At 38.8% G+C, this 23,514-nt stretch overlaps 1 protein-coding gene across 9 annotated transcripts in view; it reads left to right on the top strand.

Moving 5' to 3' along the window:
• EPS15 (epidermal growth factor receptor pathway substrate 15) overlaps window positions 1–23,514 on the top strand; it is a 148,158-nt gene that overhangs the window by 64,269 nt on the left and 60,375 nt on the right. For all 9 annotated transcript variants that reach the window (XM_060408937.1, XM_042247911.2, XM_060408930.1 and 6 more), the window contains exon 13: window positions 19,572–19,644. In XM_060408937.1, coding sequence (XP_060264920.1) covers window positions 19,572–19,644 — 73 coding nt within the window. The remainder of the gene's footprint in view (window positions 1–19,571; window positions 19,645–23,514) is intronic.

Raw genomic sequence — 23,514 nt, 5'->3', positions numbered from 1 at the left:
ATAGTGAGGGCTTCACTGGTGGCTCATTGGTAAAGAATCTGCCTGCTAATGCAGGAAACATGGGTTCAATCCCTGATCTGGAAAGACCCCACATGCTGCAGAGCAACAAAACCCATGTGCCACAACTTTAGAGCCTGTGCTTTGCAGCCTGGGAGCTACAACTACTGAGCCATGGGCCACAACTACTGAAGCCCCCTTACCCTAGAGCTTGTGCTCGACAGCAAGAGATGCCACCTCAATGAGAAGCCCATGCACTGCAACTAGAGACTGGCTCCTGCTTGCCTCAACTAAAGAAAAGCCTGCACAACAACAAAAGGTCCACCATAGCCCAAAATAAAAAATAAATAAAATTATAATTTTTTAAAAAGTGAAACCACTTTTCCATCTATAGGGCATTGGATTTAAATATCATTTTACTTATACAAACTTCTTTTTTTAACCTTCACATCACTTTAAAGCAGATAATGGCTGATACTTTTATTTTGTTGATGATATTGAGACATAAGGAAATTAAATGATGCAGCTGGGCTATATGGCAAGAACTTGGGAAAGATCTTTCCTCATCCATGAGACTACATTGAAATTATTGTAGAGAAAGTTAATGATTTTTTTCAGTTGTAAAAAAGAATTCAACCCAGGCTGAATAAGTGAGAGTGAATTTATTCACTAAGGCCTCTTAGAGGTAGGGATAGCTTAAAGCATAGCTTTGCCCTGGGGCTAAAATGATATAATTAGTTCTCTTGCTCTCTCCATTTCCTGTTTTCACTTCCACTAGGTGGTTCCATCCTCAGGTAGACTTTCCTATTATGTTGTCAGGGGGGTTATTGCACATCTGAATTTCATGTACCTATTATTTCAAATCTAGTGAAGTTACTGTCTTCTGGCAGTTCCTGCAAAAGCCCTAAGAGTCAATCTGATTGGACTGGTGTAGGGTTATGTGCACCTATATAGATACAATAATACACGATATTTGTTTTCCTTTTTCTGGCTTAACTTCACTTTGTATAACAGGCTCTAGGTTCATCCACCTCACTAGAACAGACTTTAAAATATTCCTTTTTATGGCTAATATTCCATTATATATCTATGTACCACAACTTCTTTATCCAATCATCTGTCAGTGGACGTCTAGGTTGCTTCCATATCCTAGCTATTGTAAATAGTGCTGCAGTGAACATTGGGGTATATGTGTCTTTTTGAATTGTTGTTTTCTCAGGGTATATGCCCAGTAGTGGGGTTGCTGGGTCATATGATAGTTTTATTCCTAGTTTTTTGAGAAATCTCCATGCTGTTCTCCATAGTGGCTGTATCAGTTTATATTCCCACCGCTGTGCAAGAAGGTTTCCTATTCTCCACATCCTCTCTAGCATTTATTTTTTGCAGATATTTTGATGATGGCAATTCTAACCAGTGTGAGGTGATACCTCATTGTAGTTTTGATTTGCATTTCTCTAATAAACAATTTTGAACATCTTTTCAAGTGTTAGCCATCTGTATGTCTTCTTTGGAGAAGTGTCTGTTTAGAGCTTCCTCCCATTTTTTGATTGGGTTGTTTGATTTTCTGATATTGAGCTTTACGAGCTGCTTCTATATTTTGGAGAGTAATCCTTTGTCACCTGCTTCATATGCAGTTCTCCCATTCTGAGAGTTGTCTTTTCATCTTGTTTATGGTTTTCTTTGTTGTGCAGAAGCTTTTAAGTTTAATTAGGTCCCACTTGTTTGTATTTGTTTTTATTTACATTACTCTAGGAGGTGGGTCACAGAAGATCTTGCTATGATTTATGTCATAGAGTCTTTTGCCTATGTTTTCCTCTAAGAGTTTTATAGTTTTCGGTCTTAAATTTAGGTTTTTAATCCATTTTGAGTTTATCTTTGTGTATGGTGTTAGGAAGTATTCTAGTTTCATTCTTTTACACATAGCTGCCAGTTTTCTTAGCACCACTTACTGAAGAGACTTACATTCTCCATTGTATATTCTTGCCTCCTTTGTCAAAAAGAAGGTGCCCTGAGACACATGGGTTTATTTCTGGGCTTTCTATCTTGTTCCATTGGTCTGTATTTCTGTTTTTGTGCCAGTACCATACTGTCTTGATGACTGTAGCTTTGCAGTATAGTCTGAAGTCAGGAAGGTCTATTCCACCAGCTCCTCTTTCTTTCTCAAGATCACTTTGACCTGCTTTAGGGACAGCTCAGACTCTAATCTGGCCCTGCTCCTGTGTATTCTTGCCTCCAGTGTCCATAGCTGCTAGAGCTAGGTGTTTTCTTTTGTGGGAACACTCATTGTCTTATTTTCATATATATCATAGACACAGAATCTACGCAGTTGATTATGTGGACTTAGTCCACAGCTTATACTGCTGGTGGAAAGGTTTTTAATCCTCTTCCTTAGCCATTCTGCTCCTGGAGCTCAATTGTGTTTTTATCCTTACCTCTGCATGTGGGTCATCCATGGGAATTTGCTGCTGAGCCTGCCCTGGAGGACTCAGGTCTGCACCAGTGAGGACTGGGCATGGAGATGTCATGGCTGTTTGGATCACAGGAACCCTGGCAGCTCATGGACACCAGTAACCACGGACTCAAGAGATACGGCACTGTTAGGGTTTTTTCCTAGCGTCTGGCTGCTCTGCCCCAGTGAGGACCGAATGTGGAGGTGGCATGGCTGCTTGTATTGCAGGAACTCTAGTGGTGCCAGGTGTGCAGTGAAGCCCATTGCCACAGGCATGGAAAATACGGTGCTTTTAGAATCCTTTTCTAACCTCTGGCAGCTGGTATTCAAAGGCCTCTCTGGCTGGTCCTTCTCTATTGCTCAGTGTGTCTGGCACCCTTAGTTAGGACCACCATCTCAGGGGTTTTTGTCTATTGGTCACCTGCCGGCATTTGCATGTGGAGAGAGAAGCTACAGTGATGGGCTCCATCCTTTCCCTGTGACTCAGCAGTAGCACCCTGCCTCCATGGCTTCCTGGCTTTCTTCCAAAGACATTCCCTGCCATGCTCTCCTCCTCCTCATCTCTTCGGACCATCTCCCTGTGGTCAACAGCAGTGCTTGTCCTGGAATTGCTCGCCAGTCTCTATTCTCCATCTCCCAGTCACCATGCATTCTGGTGGAATTGCATCCCCATCCGGGGTATGTAGGGCCATGGCACAGATTGTCTGTGTCATTCTCACTCCATTCAGACTGTTACAGGTCACCTTCCCTCTCCAATAGCCTCAAGTGCTTCCCTTCTGTCCCAACTAGTTGCTCTGATGTGGGGATCTCAACCCTGGTTCAGCTCCCCAAACCCCCAGGTACAGATTGGTTCTGTTCACTGTCTTCCTCTGTTTCCCTTCCTTCCTTCATTCTACCGAGTTTTGCGTGGATCTGTATATTCCTTACCGATGGTCAGGGACTCCTGCCAGCTCTCAGCTGATGCTCTATAAGATCTTCTGCATCTGAAGATGTATTCCTGATGCATCCATGGAGAGAGATGTACTCCACTTCTACCTACTCCTCCGCCATCTTGTCTCCTTTGGGCACCTTTTTAAAATGTGAGTGTTTAGTTTTGACATATCTGAATTCTACTGAATTCTGCCAGATTCTCATTTTCAGCTCAAAAAAGTGAGCCGTTGCCTATTACATAAAGCTTCTACTGTTGGAATCCTAGAAAGAGAAACACAAATAAAAACAAACCCTTGGAGATTACATAATCCAATTTATTTCTTACTCTTTGGGAAAAAAAAATCAAAGTCATACATCAGGTCAGCAACAGTGCTGGCTGGCACCCAAACCTGGTTGTATAAGTTCTAGTTCTGCATTTTTTCTCTTATATAATACAGCTTTTGATTAAGATTTAGAACATTTTTATTTTGGTTTGAAAAAAATAAACATTGGATTAGTCTCTTAATGGTGTATAGACTACATTTTCATATGATCTATAAATGGCCAATTAGCATATTTGCTTGTGTTATGAGAAATGTGCATTAAATAGTAGCTAGATTTGAAAATACTTGTCATCTATGCCTCTCAAGCCTGTGAAAATAGACACCCCAATATTCTAGGGCTTGCTCGATTTCAACAGTAGTTATTTTACATATGGAATGTCTTTGTAGTGAGTTTTAATAGGAGGTAAAGCATTGTATGTTAAATGTTCTTGCTAGTACAAACATTTGTAATATTAATTACATTTTGATAAACTGAGCTTTCACTACTTCTGGTTACCATAATGTTAAGTTGTACTGTCAGTCTTGTATGGTGAATTACAAGCTAATAACAGAAAAGAACATATGTAGCATATTACAACTGTCTTATTAAGAAAATCCTAGAGCCTCAAAACCATATTAAATTTTAAATTATAGTCACATTTTATAAATCTGAAATACATTTATTCTTGATTTGACACTTGTGAAAATATTTTCCCTAGGCTTTTACTTTAGGTGAGAACTACAGTGTAGGCAGAAATAGTCAATAAAGCAGAAATAGATGTTTTTCTGGAACTCTCTTGCTTTTTCGATGATCCAGCGGATGTTGGCAATTTGATCTCTGGTTCCTCTGCCTTTTCTAAAACCAGCTTGAACATCTGGAAGTTCATGGTTCACGTACTGCTGAAGCCTGGCTTGGAGAATTTTGAGCATTACTTTACTAGCGTGTGAGATGAATGCAGTTGTGTGGTAGTTTGAGCATTCTTTGGCATTGCCTTTCTTTGGGATTGGAATGAACACTGACCTTTTCCAGTCCTGTGGCCACTGCTGAGTTTTCCAAATTTGCTGGCATACTGAGTGCAGCACTTTGACAGCATCATCTTTCAGGATTTGAAATAGCTCAACTGGAATTCCATCATCTCCGCTAGCTTTGTTCTAGTGATGCTTTCTTTGGAGGGAATGATGCTGAAGCTGAAACTCCAGTACTTTGGCCACCTCATGCAAAGAGTTGACTCATTGGAAAAGACTCTGATGCTGGGAGGGATTGGGGGCAGGAGGAGAAGGGGACGACAGAGGATGAGATGGCTGGATGGCATCACTGACTCGATGGACGTGAGTCTGAGTGAACTCCGGGAGATGATGATGGACAGGGAGGCCTGGCGTGCTGCAATTCGTGGGGTCTCAAAGAGTCAGACACGACTGAGTGACTGAACTGAACTGAACAATGTAGGCAAACTTCCATCATCTGTCAGCTTCAGTAATGTCATAATAAGAGTTATCTACCCATGATAAAATTACAGTTGTTAAAATTCAGTTTGGTAAATGGTATTAGGTCACTTTCACCAAGCCTTTGAGATATTATATTATAAAGCGTGGCTTTTGTTATTATGAATAACAATTTTTTCTATAGCCTTTGAATGAACTCTTTTATTAATATGTCAGACTGCGATGTGTATAACTGCTAAACAGAAAAAAGGATTTAAACAGATTTTTTTATGGCTTTTACTAAATTGTTATGTGACAAAAGATTTGCTCCTTCTTATTTATTTGATTTTCAGATGAAGATACTTAATTTTAGTCCAGGGACCAAATCTGCAAATAAACAACATACATACTATGAAATTGTAATGAGTGTATAAAGAATACGGTGCTTTAAAAGATTTTTTCGCCTCAGTGGTGGTTATAATACATAGTCATTAAAATTTGGAAAATACAGAAAAGCACAATGAAGGAAGAAATATGTTTCTTAGAATAATAATTTGTTTTGAGCATTGGCAGTAATGGAGATGTAAAAAACTATTAATATATATGACCTCAAGAGTTGGTTAGGTAAAGAATGTTCTTTGATATCAGTCAGAAAATGAGGTTTTGTTTTCTTCTCTAGTTCACCAAATTGTTTCTAGTTGAAAATATAGCACATTGGTAGCTTGAAGCAGGGTGACTTTTTGTCAGCTGTTTCTTTAAATTTTTTATACAATTCCTTTAGCATTTGCTGTATTGGAATTTAATTATATCAATCAGCTTAAATTAGTATAATATTTTTAACTTATGGGAAGGCAATTGTTATAGTAATCTAATCCCTGGATCTCTCACCTGAACTGAACACCTGTGTTTTTCATTACCCAACTAGTATTTTCATCTGAGTGTTCAGTAGGACGTGACTTTGTAATCTTGCCCTGACCACTATCCTAGTCTGTTTTCCTTTCTCAGTGACATCACCACTTCCTGTAACTCAAGCTAGAAACCTGAGATTTATCTTCTCATTTTTCTTCTTTTATTTTTGAAATGTTTCTTGAAACCTTTCCTACCTTCTCTTGTCTTTTGCCTGATCAACTCCTCTTCATCCTTCAGATCTTACCTTAGACAACATTTCCACTGGAAGGGAAAGCCATCTCTTGACTACCTCTCAACCCCTATACCTATCAAATCTTATTTAAGGGCTTATCTTACATAATTTTTAAATTTACACTTGTCATAGCATTTACCATGCTTCATTGTAATTGTCTGTTTTATTTGGATATCTCACTAGAGTATGCACTTCTTAATCATAGGGACTGTTTGCTTGTTCACTGTGAATCCCTACTGCTTAGCTTATATGACTGTTTGAGCTGAGAGTGGATGCTTAGTTGTGTTCAACTCTTTGCAATCCCATGGACTGTAGCCTGCCAGCCTCTTCTGACCTTGAGATTTCCAGACAAAGTACTGGAATGGGTTGCTATTTCCTTCTCCAGGAGATCTTCCCAACCCAGGGATCGAACCACCATTTCCAGCACTTTACTGCTGAGCCACCAGGTATGTAATAGATACCATGTATATATATAAAATAGACACCATATATATGTGTGTGTGTGTGTGTATTAGTTGCTCAGTCATGTTTGACTTTGTAACCCCATGGACTGTAGCCTGCCAGGTTCCTCCGTCCATGAGATTTCCAGACGAGAACACTAGAGTGGGTTGCCATTCCCTTTTCCAGGGAATCTTCCTGACCCAGGGATTGAACCTGTGTTTCATACATTGCAGGCAGACTCACCATCTCAGCCACCAAGGAAGCCCATATATATACATATAAAATATAAAATAGATAAAATATATAAAGTAGATACTATATACTATATATGTAGAGAGAGACATAGCTTATATGATAAGTATATAGAGAAAATAATTTGTTCAGTATTATTGAAATCAGTCCTGTCCTTTCTGCTTTTTCTGTCTTAGAATTAGCCTTTACCTCTTATCTGGATCACTGCTATAACCTCCTAATAAACTGTGTGCTTTGAGTCTCTCCTTCATTCATTGAGACTATCCTTCTTCCAGCTGATATAGAAAATACAACTGGGATCCCTTACTGACTCCATATCCCCAGCATGATCCATCTCACTTTTCGAGTATGGCATAAAGTCTCTTTCTTTGTCTTCGCTGCTTCCACAGTAAACCTCCTAGAACAGATATTGTGTGTTTGCTCTTGGCCCCTCTCTCAGTGGTCAGCATAATGCTTTAATCTGCCATTTCAGTTTCATTCCTCTTCTCTAGCCATATGGTGGGTGGGCTTATTACCTCTCAGTTCAGCATGCCACCAGTTTTTATTCTTCTGTGCCTGTGATCCTACTGTTTCCCTTTGTCTAAGCACACCTTTACCTTGTAAACTTTATTCCTGCTTTAAGGCCCAGCTTAAATATCATCTCCTTTGTCAAACCCTTCCTGAAACCTTGATTGCTAGTTTTTCTTTCCTTTCTACTTAGAGAGTCTTCATTCTTTTAAGGATAGTACTCACCACATTTTAATGTGATCTTTTTTTAATATATCCTTTTTTTAAAAAGAAAAATCTGAACTACTTCAGGGTAGGGTCTGTGTCTTATTCATTTGGTTATGTCTAGAAATTAATGCAAACAGTGCCTGACACTGCAAAATTTCAGTACAGGTTGAATAAATCAAAGAATATTATAAATATTAAAGTAATTCCCAGACTTAATTCATGAAAAGCTTATGGCAGTCTAGAAACTATCTTTAAAGATTAAATAAAGCAAAGGATCTTCTGAATAATAGTTTATTTTGAAGACTATAGAAGAAGATTTTATAGACAAAAGGGGTTTTAATTCTCACAGGAACATTAAGGTTAATAGACTGTTTTTTTTCCTATTTGCCAATCTGTTGTGTCAGGGATTTCCTTTGAGAATCTGAAAAAGGCTATTAGACCCTACCTCCAGAAAAAAAAGAACATATTTATGCATGTACACCGTCTTGCATTTGTTTCAGGAGTTCCTAGACCCTTAAAACTATCCATGAACCAATTTTTAAGAACCCTTGCTCTGAAAGTAAAGTGGCTTAAATATAGAAGTTCTTGGCAATGAAAGGTGAAACATACCAAGAAATTGTTTCAGTCACTTAGTGTGGTGGTGGTGGCTTATGCTGCTGCTGCTGCCGCTAAGTCACTTCAGTCGTGTCTGACTCTGTGCGACCCCATAGACGGCAGGCCACCAGGCTCCCCCGTCCCTGGGATTCTCCAGGCAAGAACACTGGAGTGGGTTGCCATTTCCTTCTCCAGTGCATGAAAGTGAAAGGTGAAAGCGAAGTCGCTCAGTCATGTCTGACTCTTGGCGACCCCATGGACTGCAGCCTACCAGGCTCCTGTGTCCATAGGATTTTCCAGGCAAGAGTACTGGAGTGGGGTGCCATTGCCTTCTCCTGGATTATGCTGAGGCAGGAGTTAATATTTATTTGTCTTCTCCCAGATTCTACTTCCTTCCTGTCTCTGTCTTTTTAGCCAGAACATCAGGAAGTAAAGCTACATCCTGTCAGGCCAGTTTGTTATCCTGATTTCGGGCCAGTAAACAGGATAGATGATTACAATAGTAGTTATTAGGCATTGTGCTATGCCTGCTTTATATAAGTTCTCCTATTTAATTCTTGCAACATCACTGAAGGGTGAGCAGTCTTATCCTGATTTTTCAGATGAGGAATGCACAACTTTTCTAAGAAATTTTTCTTGATACCCACTTCAGATCAGAGAACACTTAATATCCTTCTCTCAGAACACTTATGATACTGAATTATATGTCTTTCCCCAGTAGTCTCTGAGCTCTGTGTGACATACCAACTGTTTCTTATAATTTCTAATTAGTCAATATAGTATATATTTCAGAACATGGGTGTTCTAACCAGATTGCCTGTTTGATTCCTGTCAGGACTTAGACAAGTTACTTACTTATCTGTGCCTGTTTCTTCATCTGTAAAATGAAAATAAGAATAATACCATGTAAAATGCCTAGTACAATTCCTGGAACATGGTAAATTCTCGAAGCTTGTTAGTAATCATCATCATCATCATCGTACCCAAAACCTAGCTCGGTGCTTAGAGCACAACATTCGCTGAAAGGTGCTAAGCAGACATTGATTGGAGTGATGGAATGAGCAATTGCTTCCCTAGTTGGAGACAAACTGTGTAGCTGGGCAGCCAGAATCTGTGTCTCTAAACATATAGATCTCTACTTCAATCATACATAGGGCTGATTTTTAAAAAATATTTGGGGCACTATTTGCATGTGGCTTGAATTTTTTTTTTAATTATGTTTTTGGTTTAGTTCAGTTTAAATACTGTGAGAATACATTAGCTCTGGAGAGAGCATTGCTTATACTATTGAATCTGGAATTCTTTTGCTTATAAAATCCAATCTGATCTGTTTGTGGCCCTGTGGTACTGATACTAGAAGGTCTCAGTTGTGGCTACCTCAACAGTCCATTTGGAGAAGGCAATGGCACCCCACTCCAGTACTCTTGCCTGGAAAATCCCATGGACAGAGGAGCCTGGTAGGCTGCAGTCCATGAGGTTGCTACGAGTCAGACACGACTGAGCGACTTCGCTTTCACTTTTCACTTTCATGCATTGGAGAAGGAAATGGCAACCCACTCCAGTGTTCTTGCCTGGAGAATCGCAGGGATGGGGGAGCCTGGTAGGAGGCCGTCTATGGGGTCACACAGAGTCAGACACGACTGAAGCGACTTAGCAGCAGCAGCAACAGTCCATTAGTGATTGAGTCATTGAAGCTCTAAGTTGTAGGGTTTGTTTGTTTGGTAATAAGGAGAGGCACCTTAATTTGTATTCACATAGAGTACATGGCTCATCATTTAAAACCTCTGCTTAGGGAAACTTCTCTTTTTTGAACCCTTCTTGCTCAAGTCTGAGTCTGTGTTAATACAGCAGCCACGAGCTGCATGTGGCTACTGAGCCCTTGAAATATAGCTAATCCAAATTAAGATGTGCTTTTAGTATAAAATATACTAGATTTCAAAAGAAGAATGTGAATTTTTTTATATCTTGGATTAAATAAAACATTAAAATAAATTTCACTTATTTCTTTTTACTTTTTAATATATAGCTATTAGATCACTTAAAATTGCATGTGTGGCTTATATTTCTCTTGGACATCTCTGCTTTGCATCTATTGTTTCCTCTAGAAATGGCATTTTATTTGCTTGCATTATTTTGTGAAACTGATAGCTTATTAAGAGGCATTTATGTCTTTTAAGAGCAGTACATTTTATAGAATGTGTTTCAGTTTGTTTTGGGGAAACAAAAATATCTACCAAGAAATTTCAGATACCAACATATTCAAGTGCTAACTATCATCACTCTGGATGCTTGATTTAGTTCACTTCAGTCACTTAGTCGTGTCTGACTCTTTGCGACCCCATGGACTGCAGCATGCCAGGCTTCCCTGTTCATCACAAACTCCTGAAGCTTGCTCAAACTCATGTCCATCGAGTTGGTGATGCCATCCAACCAACTCATCCTCTGTCATCCCCTTTTCCTCCTGCCTTCAGTCTTTCCCAGCATCAGGGTCTTTTCCACTGAGTCAGTTCTTTGCATCAGGTGGCCAAAGTATTAGAGCTTCAGCTTCAGCATCAGTCCTTCCAGTGAACATTTAGGACTGATTTCCTTTAGGATGGACTGGTTGGATCTCCTTGCAGTCCAAGGGACTCTCAAGAGTCTTCTCCAACACCACAGTTCAAAAGCATCAATTCTTTGGCGCTCAGCCTTCTTTATGGTCTAAGTCTCACATCCATACATGACTACTGGAAAAACTGTAGCCTTGACTAGATGGACCTTTGTCGGCAAAGTAATGTCTCTGCTTTTTAATTTGCTGTCTAGGTTTGTCATAGCTTTTCTTCCAAGGAGCATGTGTCTTTTAATTTCATGGCTTCAGTCACCATCTGCAATGATTTTGGAACCCAAGAAAATAAACTCTGTCACTGTTTCCATTGTTGCTCCATCTGTTTGGCCATAAAGTGATTAGATGCTTGATTAGAACTTTCCAAAAAGCCAGTAAATTTTATACTTTTATGCTAGTAAATTGGATGATGATGATGATGAAGATGATAGTTGGCATTTACTAAGCGCTTATTATGTGCCAGGCATTGTGCTGAAGTATTTCTAGGTGGAATATAAATTAATAATCTCATCAACTTTAAGAAAATTAAGTCCTAGTCTTACATTTCTTTTCTTTGAGTTTTTTCATCTCATTTTATCCTGCTAGGCAAGTAGAATAAATTAATTATTTGGACTTTGCAAAATAAACTTTCATTTCTCCTTTAAAAAAAAAAAATCCATCGTTTAGTTTTGAAATCTTTCACTGACAGGGCAGTGGTCATGTGAGCCACACTCCAAAGTGTCTGTTTTTTCCTGACTCCAATTGGCCTTTCCTTACAACAGTCTTTGTCAATGAATATATTTGGACTTATTTTTCAAAACTAAAACTCATTTTAAAAGCCAGCCTCTTAAAACTAAATTTTGTTTTTTTTTCCCATAGGATCAAATGCGCTTGAGCTTTTATAGCAATTATCTTAGTAGTTCTGTCATTAACAGCTATGTTTGTCTTCCCAACAAACTATAAGTAGGGGGCCAAGTTTAATCTTGTTTGGTATATAGTAAATACTCAGTGGGCTTCCCTGGTAGCTCAGCTGGTCAAGAATCCACCTGCAATGCAGGAGATCCCAGTTTGATTCCTGGGTCGGGAATATCCCCTGGAGAAGGGATAGGCTATCCACTCCAGTTTTCATGGTCTTCTCTGGTGGCACAGACAGTAGAGGATCCGCCTGCAGTGCGGGAAACCTGGGTTTGATCCCTGGGTTGAGAAGATCCCCTGAAAGAGGGCATGGTAACCCACCCCAGTATTCTTGCCTGGAGAATCCTCATGGATAGAGGAGCCTGCAAGACTAAAATCCATGGGGTTGCAAAGAGTTGGACACGACCTAGCGACTAAGCACAATACAGCACAGATACTCAAATAGCTATTTGTTAAAAGAATAAAATAATACAGTCGTATAGTCATTATATATTTAAGGCAAAGAGAAACTAAAAACTTAGGGTACAAATCAATGTCTTTACTCTGAAACTTTGGTTTTTTTCAACTAAATATGAATTCTTAGAGTCTAACTTTCCGAGTGGTTTGAATTACAAGCCAAGACTTTCTTATCTTCTGTCTGCAGTTGTTACTCTAATCCAGCTCAAGACTTCTGACAGTTCCCAAGATAAGCAGAGTCAGAGTGTTCTGTTGCCTTTCTAGCAACTGTCATCAGCTTTCTCAATAAGAGCCTCTGCTTCCTCTCTTCCTCTATAAAGCAGAAACCAGCAGAGAAAGAAGAGCTATGTTGTTAAATAATGCCATTCAGGAGTTCAAAAAGCACAACTCAGATCTTTGGGGACTCACATTGCCTGCCTATATTAAAAATCTGTGTGGCTTTACCTAGTACTGAGGTTGTTTTATAATCATAACCTGATCTACCATTCCAGCTTTATTTACCATACGTTAACCCTCCATCTTTTGCATTCCAGTCCCTTATAATGAAAAGGACATCTTTTTGGGGTGTTAGTTCTAAAAGGTGTTGTAGATCTTCATAGAACCGTTCAACTTCAGCTTTTTCAGTGTTACTGGTTGGGGCATAGACTTGGATTACTGTGATATTGAATGGTTTGCCTTGGAAACAACAGAGATCATTCTGTCGTTTTTGAGATTGCATCCAAGTACTGCATTTCGGACTCTTGTTGACCATGATGGCAACTCCATTTCTTCAAAGGGATTCCTGCCCGCAGTAGTAGATATAATGGTCATCTGAGTTAAATTCACCCATTTGAGTCCATTTTAGTGCTCTGATTCCTAGAATGTCGACGTTCACTCTTGCCATCTCCTGTTTGACCACTCCCAATTTGCCTTGATTCATGGACCTAACCTAGATAGCATATTCAAAAGCAGAGACATTACTTTGCCAACTAAGGTCCGTCTAGTCAAGGCTATGGTTTTCTCAGTGGTCATGTGGGATGTGAGAGTTGGACTGTGAAGAAGGCTGAGCACCGAAGAATTGATGCCTTTGAACTGTGGTGTTCGAGAAGACTCTTGAGAGTCCTTTGGAACACAAGGAGATCCAACCAGTCCATTCTGAAGGAGATCAGCCCTGGGATTTCTTAGGAAGGACTGATGCTAAAGCTGAAACTCCAGTACTTTGGCCACCTCATGCGAAGAGTTGACTCATTGGAAAAGACTCTGATGCTGGGAGGGATCAGGGGCAGGAGGAGAAGGGGACGACAGAGGATGAGATGGCTGGATGGCATCACGGACTTAATGGACGTCAGTCTTAGTGAACTTCGGGAAATGGTGATGGACACAGAGGCCTGGCGTGCTGCGATTCATGGGGTTGCCAAGTGTCGGACATGACTGAGTGACTGATTTGAACTGAACCGAACCCTCCATCTTAGATAAAGTAATCTGCTATCTAGAGTTTTCTCAGCCCTGTGCTTTCCTTTTTATTAAATTTTTTTATTGTGGTAAAATATGCATAGCAAAAAGTTGACAGTTTTAAAACCATTTTTAGGCATACAGACCAGTGGCATAGATGTATTTGTACTGTTATGCAGCTGTCACCACTGTGGTGTATTTATCATATGGTATTTCAACAGTAATTATGCCAGCCTGGGAATCTCCAGCACTTTATCACCCAAACTGAATGGTTTAATTGGACTTGATAGCAACTTAATTTCAATTGAATACAAAATCCTGCTTCTATAAAGTAATTCATGTTGTTGTTTTCTACTAATTCCAAATAAAAGCATCTTAGATAAAGTTTGTGACTACCTTGGCTTTGATCAGGGACCTATCTTGAGATAATCCCTGTGATTATGAGGTGGGAAGCTATGACTGGTTGAGTTTTAGTTGGAAGCTAATCACTGGCCATTTATTATTTAGAGAGGTTAAAAAGATGAAAAAGATGGTATCTTCTATTGGAAGTGGGCCTTAGAAAGGATCACTACGAACAAAGCTAGTGGAGGTGATGGAATTCCAGTAGAGCTATTTCAAATCCTGAAAGATGATGCTGTCAAAGTGCTGCACTCAGTATGCCAGCAAATTTGGAAAACTCAGCAGTGGCCACAGGACTGGAAAAGGTCAGTGTTCATTCCAATCCCAAAGAAAGGCAATGCCAAAGAATGCTCAAACTGCTGCACAGTTGCACTCATCTCACACGCTAGTAAAGTAATGCTCAAAATTCTCCAAGCTAGGCTTCAGCAATACATGAACCGTTTACTTGCAGATGTTCAAGTTGGATTTAGAAAAGGCAGAGGAACCAGAGATCAAATTGCCAACATCTGCTGGATCATGGAAAAAGCAAGAGAGTTCCAGAAAAACATCTATTTCTGTTTATAGAAATAGTTATAGACTATGCCAAAGCCTTTGACTGTGTGGATCAGAATAAACTGTGGAAAATTCTGAAAGAGATGAGAATACCACACCGCCTAACCTGCCTCTTGAGAAATCTGTGTGCAGGTCAGGAAGCAACAGAACTGGACAAGGAACAGCAGAGACTGATTCCAAATAGGGAAAGGAGGACGTCAAAGCTGTATATTGTCACCCTGCTTATTTAACTTCTATGCAGAGTACATCATGAGAAATGCTGGGCTGGAAGAAACACAAGTTGGAATCACGATTGCCAGGAGAAATATCAATAACCTCAAATATGCAGATGACACCACCCTTATGGCAGAAAGTGAAGAGGAACTAAAAAGCCTCTTGATGATAGTAAAAGAGGAGAGTGGAAAAAGTTGGCTTAAAGCTCAACATTCAGAAAATGAAGATCATGGCATCTGGTCCCATCACTTCATGGGAAATAGATGGGAAACAGTGGAAACAGTGTCAGACTTTATTTTTGGGGGCTCCAGAATCACTGCAGATGGTGACTGCAGCCATGAAATTAAAAGATGCTTACTCCTTGGAAGAAAAGTTATGACTGACCTAGGTAGCATATTGAAAAGCAGAGATATTACTTTGCTGACTAAGGTCCATCTAGTCAAGACTATGGTTTTTCCAGTAGTCATGTATGGATGTGAGAGTTGGACTGTGAAGAAGGCTGAGCACCAAAGAATTGATGCCTTTGAACTGTGGTGTTGGAGAAGACTCTTGAGAGTCCCTTGGACTGCAAGGAGATCCATCCAGTCCATTCTGAAGGAGATCAGCCCTAGGATTTCTTAGGAAGGACTGATGCTAAAGCTGAAACTCCAGTACTTTGGCCACCTCATGCGAAGAGTTGACTCATTGGAAAAGACTCTGATGCTGGGATGGATTGGGGGCAGGAGAAGAAGGGGACGACAGAGGATGAGATGGCTGGATGGCATCACTAACTCGATGGTCATGAGTCTCAGTGAACTCCGGGAGTTGGTGATGGACAGGAAGGCCTGGCGTGCTGCGATTCATGGGGTCGCAAAGAGTTGGACACGACTGAGCGACTGAACTGAACTGAACTGAACTGATTGGAACTATATGGGTAGAAAGATAATAGGGAGAGAGGAGCAGTCTCCTAAGATTGCTGAGTCCTAGAAGAAGGGAGGGTCCACTAGAACAAGTATCTGTTACTTCAGTGATTTAACAAAGATGACTATAATGGAGCCAGTATTTGAATTTTGGACTGTTTTACTCCAAGTCTTATGCTTTGAAAACCGTATAATGAATTTCTAAAAGTAGACAGTAGTTATTTTGAATATTTAGACAATATCAGTGTTTTATAAACTTTCTGATATCCCATAATTCTGTTTAACACATTTAAAAATTACTCCATGTATATTATTTAAAATTTGAGTAATATTAATATTACAGGTAAAACCAAATCATAGCATAGGCTCAGTGCCTACTTTTTTCTTAATTGCATGCTATCTTGTGCATTTCACTGTACAAATCTTAATATGATAGAGATATCAGCATCTGCAGAGTGAAAAATAATACTGAAGCTCTGAATAGTTGTATGACCTAATCAGAGTCAGAAAAACCATTTCATGGCAGAACCAGATTAGAATCCAAACCTCTAGTCCTTGGCGGGATGTTTGACTACTTGATCATAAGTTTAGGCAGTTATAAACTTCAGGTTCTGAAAGCTTAGCTTGTATTTTGCTTTTCTTGCTGGTTTCAGATTCCAGGTTCCATGGAATCAAACCAGTCAACCTTTGAAACACTAGGAAGCTCTTTTTCTGGCCTTTCTTTACAGCTTTGATATTTGTGGATTCTTCAAGATGTGCTATAATCTTGGGAGTAAATAGGGCCAGTGAGTGAGTGAAGTCACTCAGTTGTGTCTAACTCTTTGTGACCTCAGGGACGTAGCCTGCCAGGCTCCTCTGTCCATAGGATTTTCCAGGCAAGAGTACTGGAGTGGGTTGCCATTTCCTTGTCCAGGAGATCTTCCCAACCCAGGGATCGAACCCAGGTCTCCCACATTGTAGGCAGATGCTTTACCATCTAGTCTAAAATCAAGGGTGTGTAGGATCATTTCCCTTTTCCAGAAGTTGCTAAGGTGAAGGCAGTAGCTTTTCCCAATGTCTGAGAATAGTGACAAAATGCTCACACACCTGTCTTTGAGATATGTATGTCTTATCCACATGTATTGGTGGACTCCTTAGGAAACTGTATCTAAACATCTTTTTATTGTGGCACAGAGTCTTGAAAATAATTAAAATTTTAAATTACTAGTGTTAAACAGAATGCTTGGATGTTCTTGTATTGACTATTATTCGTCACCTTTAGAAAAATATACCTGTTGTTTGAAAGTGAGATGAATGTAAGGAGTATGGCCTGCCATCGTTAGTGTACCTAAAGTGTGTTTACATATTTTTAGTTGACTGAAATGAGAAAGATAATTATAGAGGTTAAATGCCTGTGGAATACCAGAGAATAACAATTTAGTATCTCTGAAATTATCATCTATATTAATGAGAAAATTATTCGATTTTCAGTTTCATTTTAGGATAGAGTTTGTCATTAATTTTTAAAAATTTATTTAGTTTTAATTGAAGATAATTACTTTATAATATAGTGTTGGTTTCTACCAAACAGCAACATGAATCAGTCATAGGTTTGGTATAGAAAGTACTGTAACTGGTCATTTTATCATTTTTAAAGTTTTCTGTTCAGTAATTATACTACTTGATTTTGATAATAAAAGGAGTTATTATGAGACCAGAATTTCACTAGACAAATACGGACTGAAAGTTAAATTTAATTGATCTCAGATTAAAGAGAAATTAATCCCTAAAGATTCCTATATTTATTTAGTTGGGAATGGTCTTCAGGGTGTTTGAAATCACCACCGCTCCCCACCTCTCCCATACCCCAAATCATGAGATTTTACTTTATATTCTTCCTCTATTTTACCCAAACATCAACTTTGTTTGCTGGTTAGAGCTGAGAGTACTTTGTAATCTGTTTTCCTTTTTCTCTGAGTGAGCTTCCTTCTTTTGCTTTCCCATTCTTGTGTGTTAGCTGTGTTAAGGCAGTTCACTGCCTTCTCGCACCCTGTTTTCCTTCATGCACACTTGATCTGAGCAGACGTGGTCGGTATCAGCAGTTAACAGCAGAGCAAGAAAGGATTGAATACAAACATGCACATTAGTGTGTGCAGGTTTGGTCTGTGATACTATGTTGCATTTTCTGTTTTTGTTATTATCTACTGTCAGAAACAAGAAACTGAGTTGATACTGACCTTGTGTGGAATGCCTCTGAGGATTTGGGATGAAGGGAGGAGGCTGGTGTTTCATGTGACCGATTTTTGACATGCTGCAGCAGGACTGGAAACACTCCTCTGCTCACATATGGTGGAAAGAAAAAATTTCTAAGATTGAACTTGCAGAATTTGTGGAGTATATTTAGATTTTTCTACCTGTGGGTTTTTGTTTTTTTTTTCCTCTATTTTACCTAATTTTTTAAGGATTGGAAGTGAGGGTTGACCTTTGCTTAATAAGTAGTTTGAGGTATGGAAGTAATGGGCTGCCACAGTGATTCGTATGATAAGAGAATGTTTAAAACCTCTACTACATCTTGACTCATATTTTGACCCATCTGACAAACAGTGAGCTCCTTAGTCATCTTTAGTATTTAAAATCAACTTTACACAAATAGCTTTATTATTGTACTTTTTTCCCTTCCTGCAAATCTTAAGAGCATTGCACCTATGTATCCAAAACAGTTGATTTTTATCTACATTGGTGAGAAATTTAAAAGTGGCATGTACTTGTCCCTTAAGTATCTCCTGTGATAGAATTTTCTCACTTTATTTTATGCCTCAGCTTAACGGAGCCTGAACTTCTGTTTGGGTTATGTCTTAAGATGAAACTGAAATACAGTCATGAAGCTCTAAGAAATAACTCTGTGGTACTAATCTGAAGGACTTCTTGAGTGGCATCCTTCTTCTTGTTGGCCCTCATTACCTTCCCCTCACCCCAAAAGTTTATTCTTGCAGAACTCTGTGGCTCTTTCATCTCATTTTGTGGAAAAAGAAAGTGAAGGGAGCAGTGGGGAGGGGAGAGATTTCAGTACAACCAGGCATTTAAATTTTTTACTTCAAAAAAAACACCTCTGTTTTGTAATTCCAAATCTAAGATTGCTTAAGAGTCCCTTATTAGGAATCCAGTTTTGATGGAAGCATATAAGAATTTAGAAAATGATATTTCAGTGTAAATGTGGATCCTAACATATATGACCTGAAGAGTAGAAAGAAATAAATGCTAAGGTGACTCTTTTTTTCACTCAGTGCACGTTACCTAATATATTTGATCAATTGGTATTGAAAGGTGGTCCTAAAATAGCTTTTGAGCAGATGTAGTATTGAATAGATCAGATGACCTGTGTATTGGTAGTCTTTTCTATTGTGTCTGTTGTTTCATTCTAAAATTGGGATTTAAGGGATTTAAGAGGAAATTAGCACTTCAGTAATGTCCTTTTCCTTAATATTGTTGACTGTTTCTCTTAGCCATTTTCATTTTAACAGTGGTATTTAAGGGTTAAGCTCACAGAGCTGATGCAACCCCTCCTTGTTTTTCACCAGTAATTTTCATTGGACAGCATTTCCATAGCAACAGTGAGATCAGTGAAACCTGAGTGTTTCATTGATTATTTTTCTCCTCTTCCTTTTTTAATCTATTCTCTTTTCACCACATTTTAGTGAGAAAGCGATTTTTTTTTTTTTACTAATAGAGCTTATATTGATTTCTATTCCATAAATAATTAAAAGAGGGTAGAAAAAGCTGCCCTTCATTTAAAAATTGAATGTTTCACCATGTATTTAAAAAGCGATTCAGGATTAGGAGGATGGATAACCATACCGGCTGTAGCTGATGTTCTCAAATATTCTTGCATTGTTTGCTGGTCTTCTAGGGAAAAGAATAATGTGGAACAGGACCTTAAGGAGAAAGAAGATGCTGTTAAACAGAGAACAAGCGAGGTTCAGGTATGTGAACTGTCAAATTCAGTATTCCATTTCTGATTTAGTAGGATTCATTTTAAATGTAGAGGGGCATTTACAATGTGATGGTTATGGTATTGGTGAGTAGGTAAAGAGAATCCCTGTTATTTATGTGATATGAATCTTTATCTTTAATGAAATTATTATTTTTCTCCTCACTCTGGCCTGCAAAGATTACACTACAATGATAAAGCAGTATTTTTCAGCATAAATTTCTCATTTTAAAAGTATTTTTAAGATGATATTTATCTGCATATTATAGCCTTAGAGGTAAGTTTGAATGACTTGTGATATAAATATTATTGCACCAGTAAAACTGAATGAATGAGAGCATCATCATCATCATGAAAACGCAAATTGGTTTTTCATGGGTGTAAGATTTTGTTAGCTAGGAGACCTAATGTTTTAAAGGACTGTCTCAATACTAATAGGGTGGGAAATGATAGGGAACAATTCAAAATAGCATTTTATAAGTTGCTTAGTAGCCAGGATATCTTAAACTTTGGCTTAAAGAGATTTAATTCATTTTGACTAAGTGCTGTGTTAAGTAGCTTCATTTTACAAATAGAAAAGACAAAAAGACCTCATTTTCTGATTGGGAATGACACAAAAGAGGTATTTCAAATGTTAAAATATAGAAAATTGGGCAGTGTTGCATTTGGAGCCATAAGCAATAGCCATGTTATTGGGACATCGTTTCTTAAATGCTGTACCAGCACACACAGGATGTTGGATGTAGAAGCACTGGTAGCAGTTGCCAGTAACAGCTCATGCATGGACATTTCTTAACCTCAACAGTCATATATTGGGTTTCCTTGTCTTGATAGTTTTAAATGGGCAGAAGCTCTAAAACTGTTAGATCCATTATTTTGTTTGGATGTGGCACATTGACCAGAGATGCTGTGGCAGGTGGACCATGCTAGGGTGGGGAGAATGATTTACTGAGGGGTTGAAGAAGCCAGATCAGGAGACTTCTTGTTAGAAGTTGATTCTATTACTGTACTTATATATACTGGAGTTTTCCTAAAGGTGATACAGAATTGACAGATTGTCACTAATATCTTTCTCTTTGTGATAGTGAAATATGGAATGATATCCTCAATTACTTGATTTTTGTGCAATTTTTGAGCTTAAAAAATGTAAGAGTCGTAGACTTTAAGCAGTTACTGCTCAAAATATTTTAAGAATGGAAGATAAAATGATCTACAAAAGTTTTCTCAATCTGAAGAGGTAGATGTAGTTACTGATATAATATTGGACAACTTCTAAATTTAGCCAGATATGTTTCACAGTACCAAGGTTTTTTCAGTAGACACTGTTTGTGTGTGTGTGTGTATACATCTATCTATGGTTTTTCACTACTGCATCTTTTGAGATTGTGAATTTTAAATAGCTGCTTTGGGAGAACACTAAAATTTACACTGCTCTTTTCAAGCTAAATCAGCTATCCTTAAATATTTGATTTCTTATATTTATAGAAGTTTTGTTGTCAGTCAACATTTCTTTGTTATATGCTAGTCCTTCTTTTACTTAGTGTTGATGGTAAGGTACATGTTAAACCTTCAAGTTTGCTGAATCCAAAATGTCTGAGAAAGTCTTGGCTGAGAGAGTCTAAATAGTTGACTTTTTTTTTTTTTTTTTTGCATAAGGTGCTGTAAATAAAAGGTATTTTAGAGCATGTAGAGCATGGAGAGTATAGGGCAGGTTGTAATGGTTGAACACGCAGGTTCACTGAAAAAAAAAACATAGGATTAAAGCTTTGCATTGCTAGATTCATTACTCATTCCATGTCAGTACAGGTATTTTTGTCTTGTTCTTGGTAATGAGATACTAGACGAAGAATGACATGGATAATTGACATCTACAAGTAATTAAAACTTTCATTTTAGTGATTATTTTTGATTTTCTGAAGCAAGACCACTTACCTGAAAGTGTTAATAAGTATATTGTATTACCTATTGAGTTCACTCTGAATTAGCCATTGGTAATGAGGCATAACATGAATAGACTAGGAATAACATGAATAATTAAAATCTGTAACTAACTTGAACTTTTAGTATTTATTTTCTAATTTCTCTGACAAAAGGCAGTTTACTATAGCTTCTCTGCTTCCTTCTGACCCCACTTTCTAAGGTAGGTGCTAATGAAAAATACCAAAATGAAGGCATCAAGGGAGAAGTAAGAGAATTTTGACTCATCAATAAATGTCTTTCTGCCTTAATCAAATATGGCTTTTCTGCATATTCTAGCTGTTCTCTATATTTATAAAGTTATTGATTATGATAATATGAGCTCATATCTCAAGTACAGAAACCAGACTTTCAAAGCCTCTTTCAGTTCAGTTCAGTCGCTCAGTTGTGTCTGACTCTTTGCGACCCCATGAATCGCAGCACGCCAGGCCTCCCTGTCGGTCACCATCTCCCGAAGTTCACGTCCATCGAGTCAGTGAAGCCATCCAGCCATCTCATCCTCTGTCGTCCCCTTCGCCTCCTTCCCCCTATCCCTCCCAGCATCAGAGTCTTTTCCAGTGAGTCAACTCTTCGCATGAGGTGGCCAAAGTACTGGAGTTTCAGCTTTAGCATCATTCCTTCCAAAGAAATCCAGGACTGATCTCCTTCAGAATGGACTGGTTGGATCTCCTTGCAGTCCAAGGGACTCTCAAGAGTCTTCTCCAACACCACAGTTCAAAAGCATCAATTCTTTGGTGCTCAGCTTTCTTCACAGTCCAACTCTCACATCCATACACGACTACTGGAAAAACCATAGCCTTGACTAGACGGACCTTTGTTGGCAAAGTAATGTCTCTGCTTTTTAATATGCTACCTAGGTTGGTCATAACTTTTCTTCCAAGGAGTAAGCATCTTTTACTTTCATGGCTGCAATCACCATCTGCAGTGATTTTGGAGCCCCCCAAAATGAAGTCTGACACTGTTTCCACTGTTTCCCCATCTATTTCCCATGAAGTGATGGGACCAGATGCCATGACCTTTGTTTTCTGAATGTTGAGCTTTAAGCCAACTGTTTCACTCTCCTCTTTCACTTTCATCAAGAGGCTCTTTAGTTCTTCACTTTCTGCCATAAGGGTGGTGTCATCTTCATATCTGAGGTTATTGATATTTCTCCGAGCAATCTTGATTTCAGCATATGCTTCTTCCAGCCCAGCATTTCTCATGATGTACTGTGCATATAAGTTAAATAAGCAGGGTGACAATATATAGCCTTTTGACGTACTCCTTTTGCTATTTGGAACCAGTCTCTGTTGTTCCTTGTCCAGTTCTAACTGTTGCTTCCTGACCTGCATATAGGTTTCTCAAGAGGCAGATCAGCTGGTCTGGAATTCCCATCTCTTTCAGAATTTTCCACGGTTTATTGTGATCCACACAGTCAAAGGCTTTGGCATAGTCAATAAAGCAGAAATAGATGTTTTTCTGGAACTCTCTTGGTTTTTAAATGATCCAGCAGATGTTGGCAATTTGATCTCTGGTTCCTCTGCAGTTCTAAAACCAGCTTGAACATCTGGAAGTTCATGGTTCATGTATTGCTGAAGCCTGGCTTGGAGAATTTTGAGCATTACTTTACTAGCGTGTGAGATGAATGCAGTTGTGCGGTAGTTTGAGCATTCTTTGGCATTGCCTTTCTTTGGGACTGGAAAGAAAACTGACCTTTGTTTTCCAAATTTGCTGGCATATTGAGTGCAGCACTTTCACAGCATCATCTTTCAGGATTTGAAACAGCTCAACTGGAATTCCAGCACCTCCACTACCTTTGTTCGTAGTGATGCTTTCTAAGGCCCACTTGACTTCACATTCCAGGATGTCTGGCTCTAGGTGAGTGATTACACCATCGTGATTATCT

The sequence above is a fragment of the Ovis aries genome, chromosome 1 (genome assembly GCF_016772045.2).
Source record: "Ovis aries strain OAR_USU_Benz2616 breed Rambouillet chromosome 1, ARS-UI_Ramb_v3.0, whole genome shotgun sequence".
NCBI classification, from domain to species: domain Eukaryota; kingdom Metazoa; phylum Chordata; class Mammalia; order Artiodactyla; family Bovidae; genus Ovis; species Ovis aries.
The sequence above is the reverse complement of the archived record's forward strand: the minus strand, read 5'-3'. Positions and strand labels throughout refer to the sequence as shown.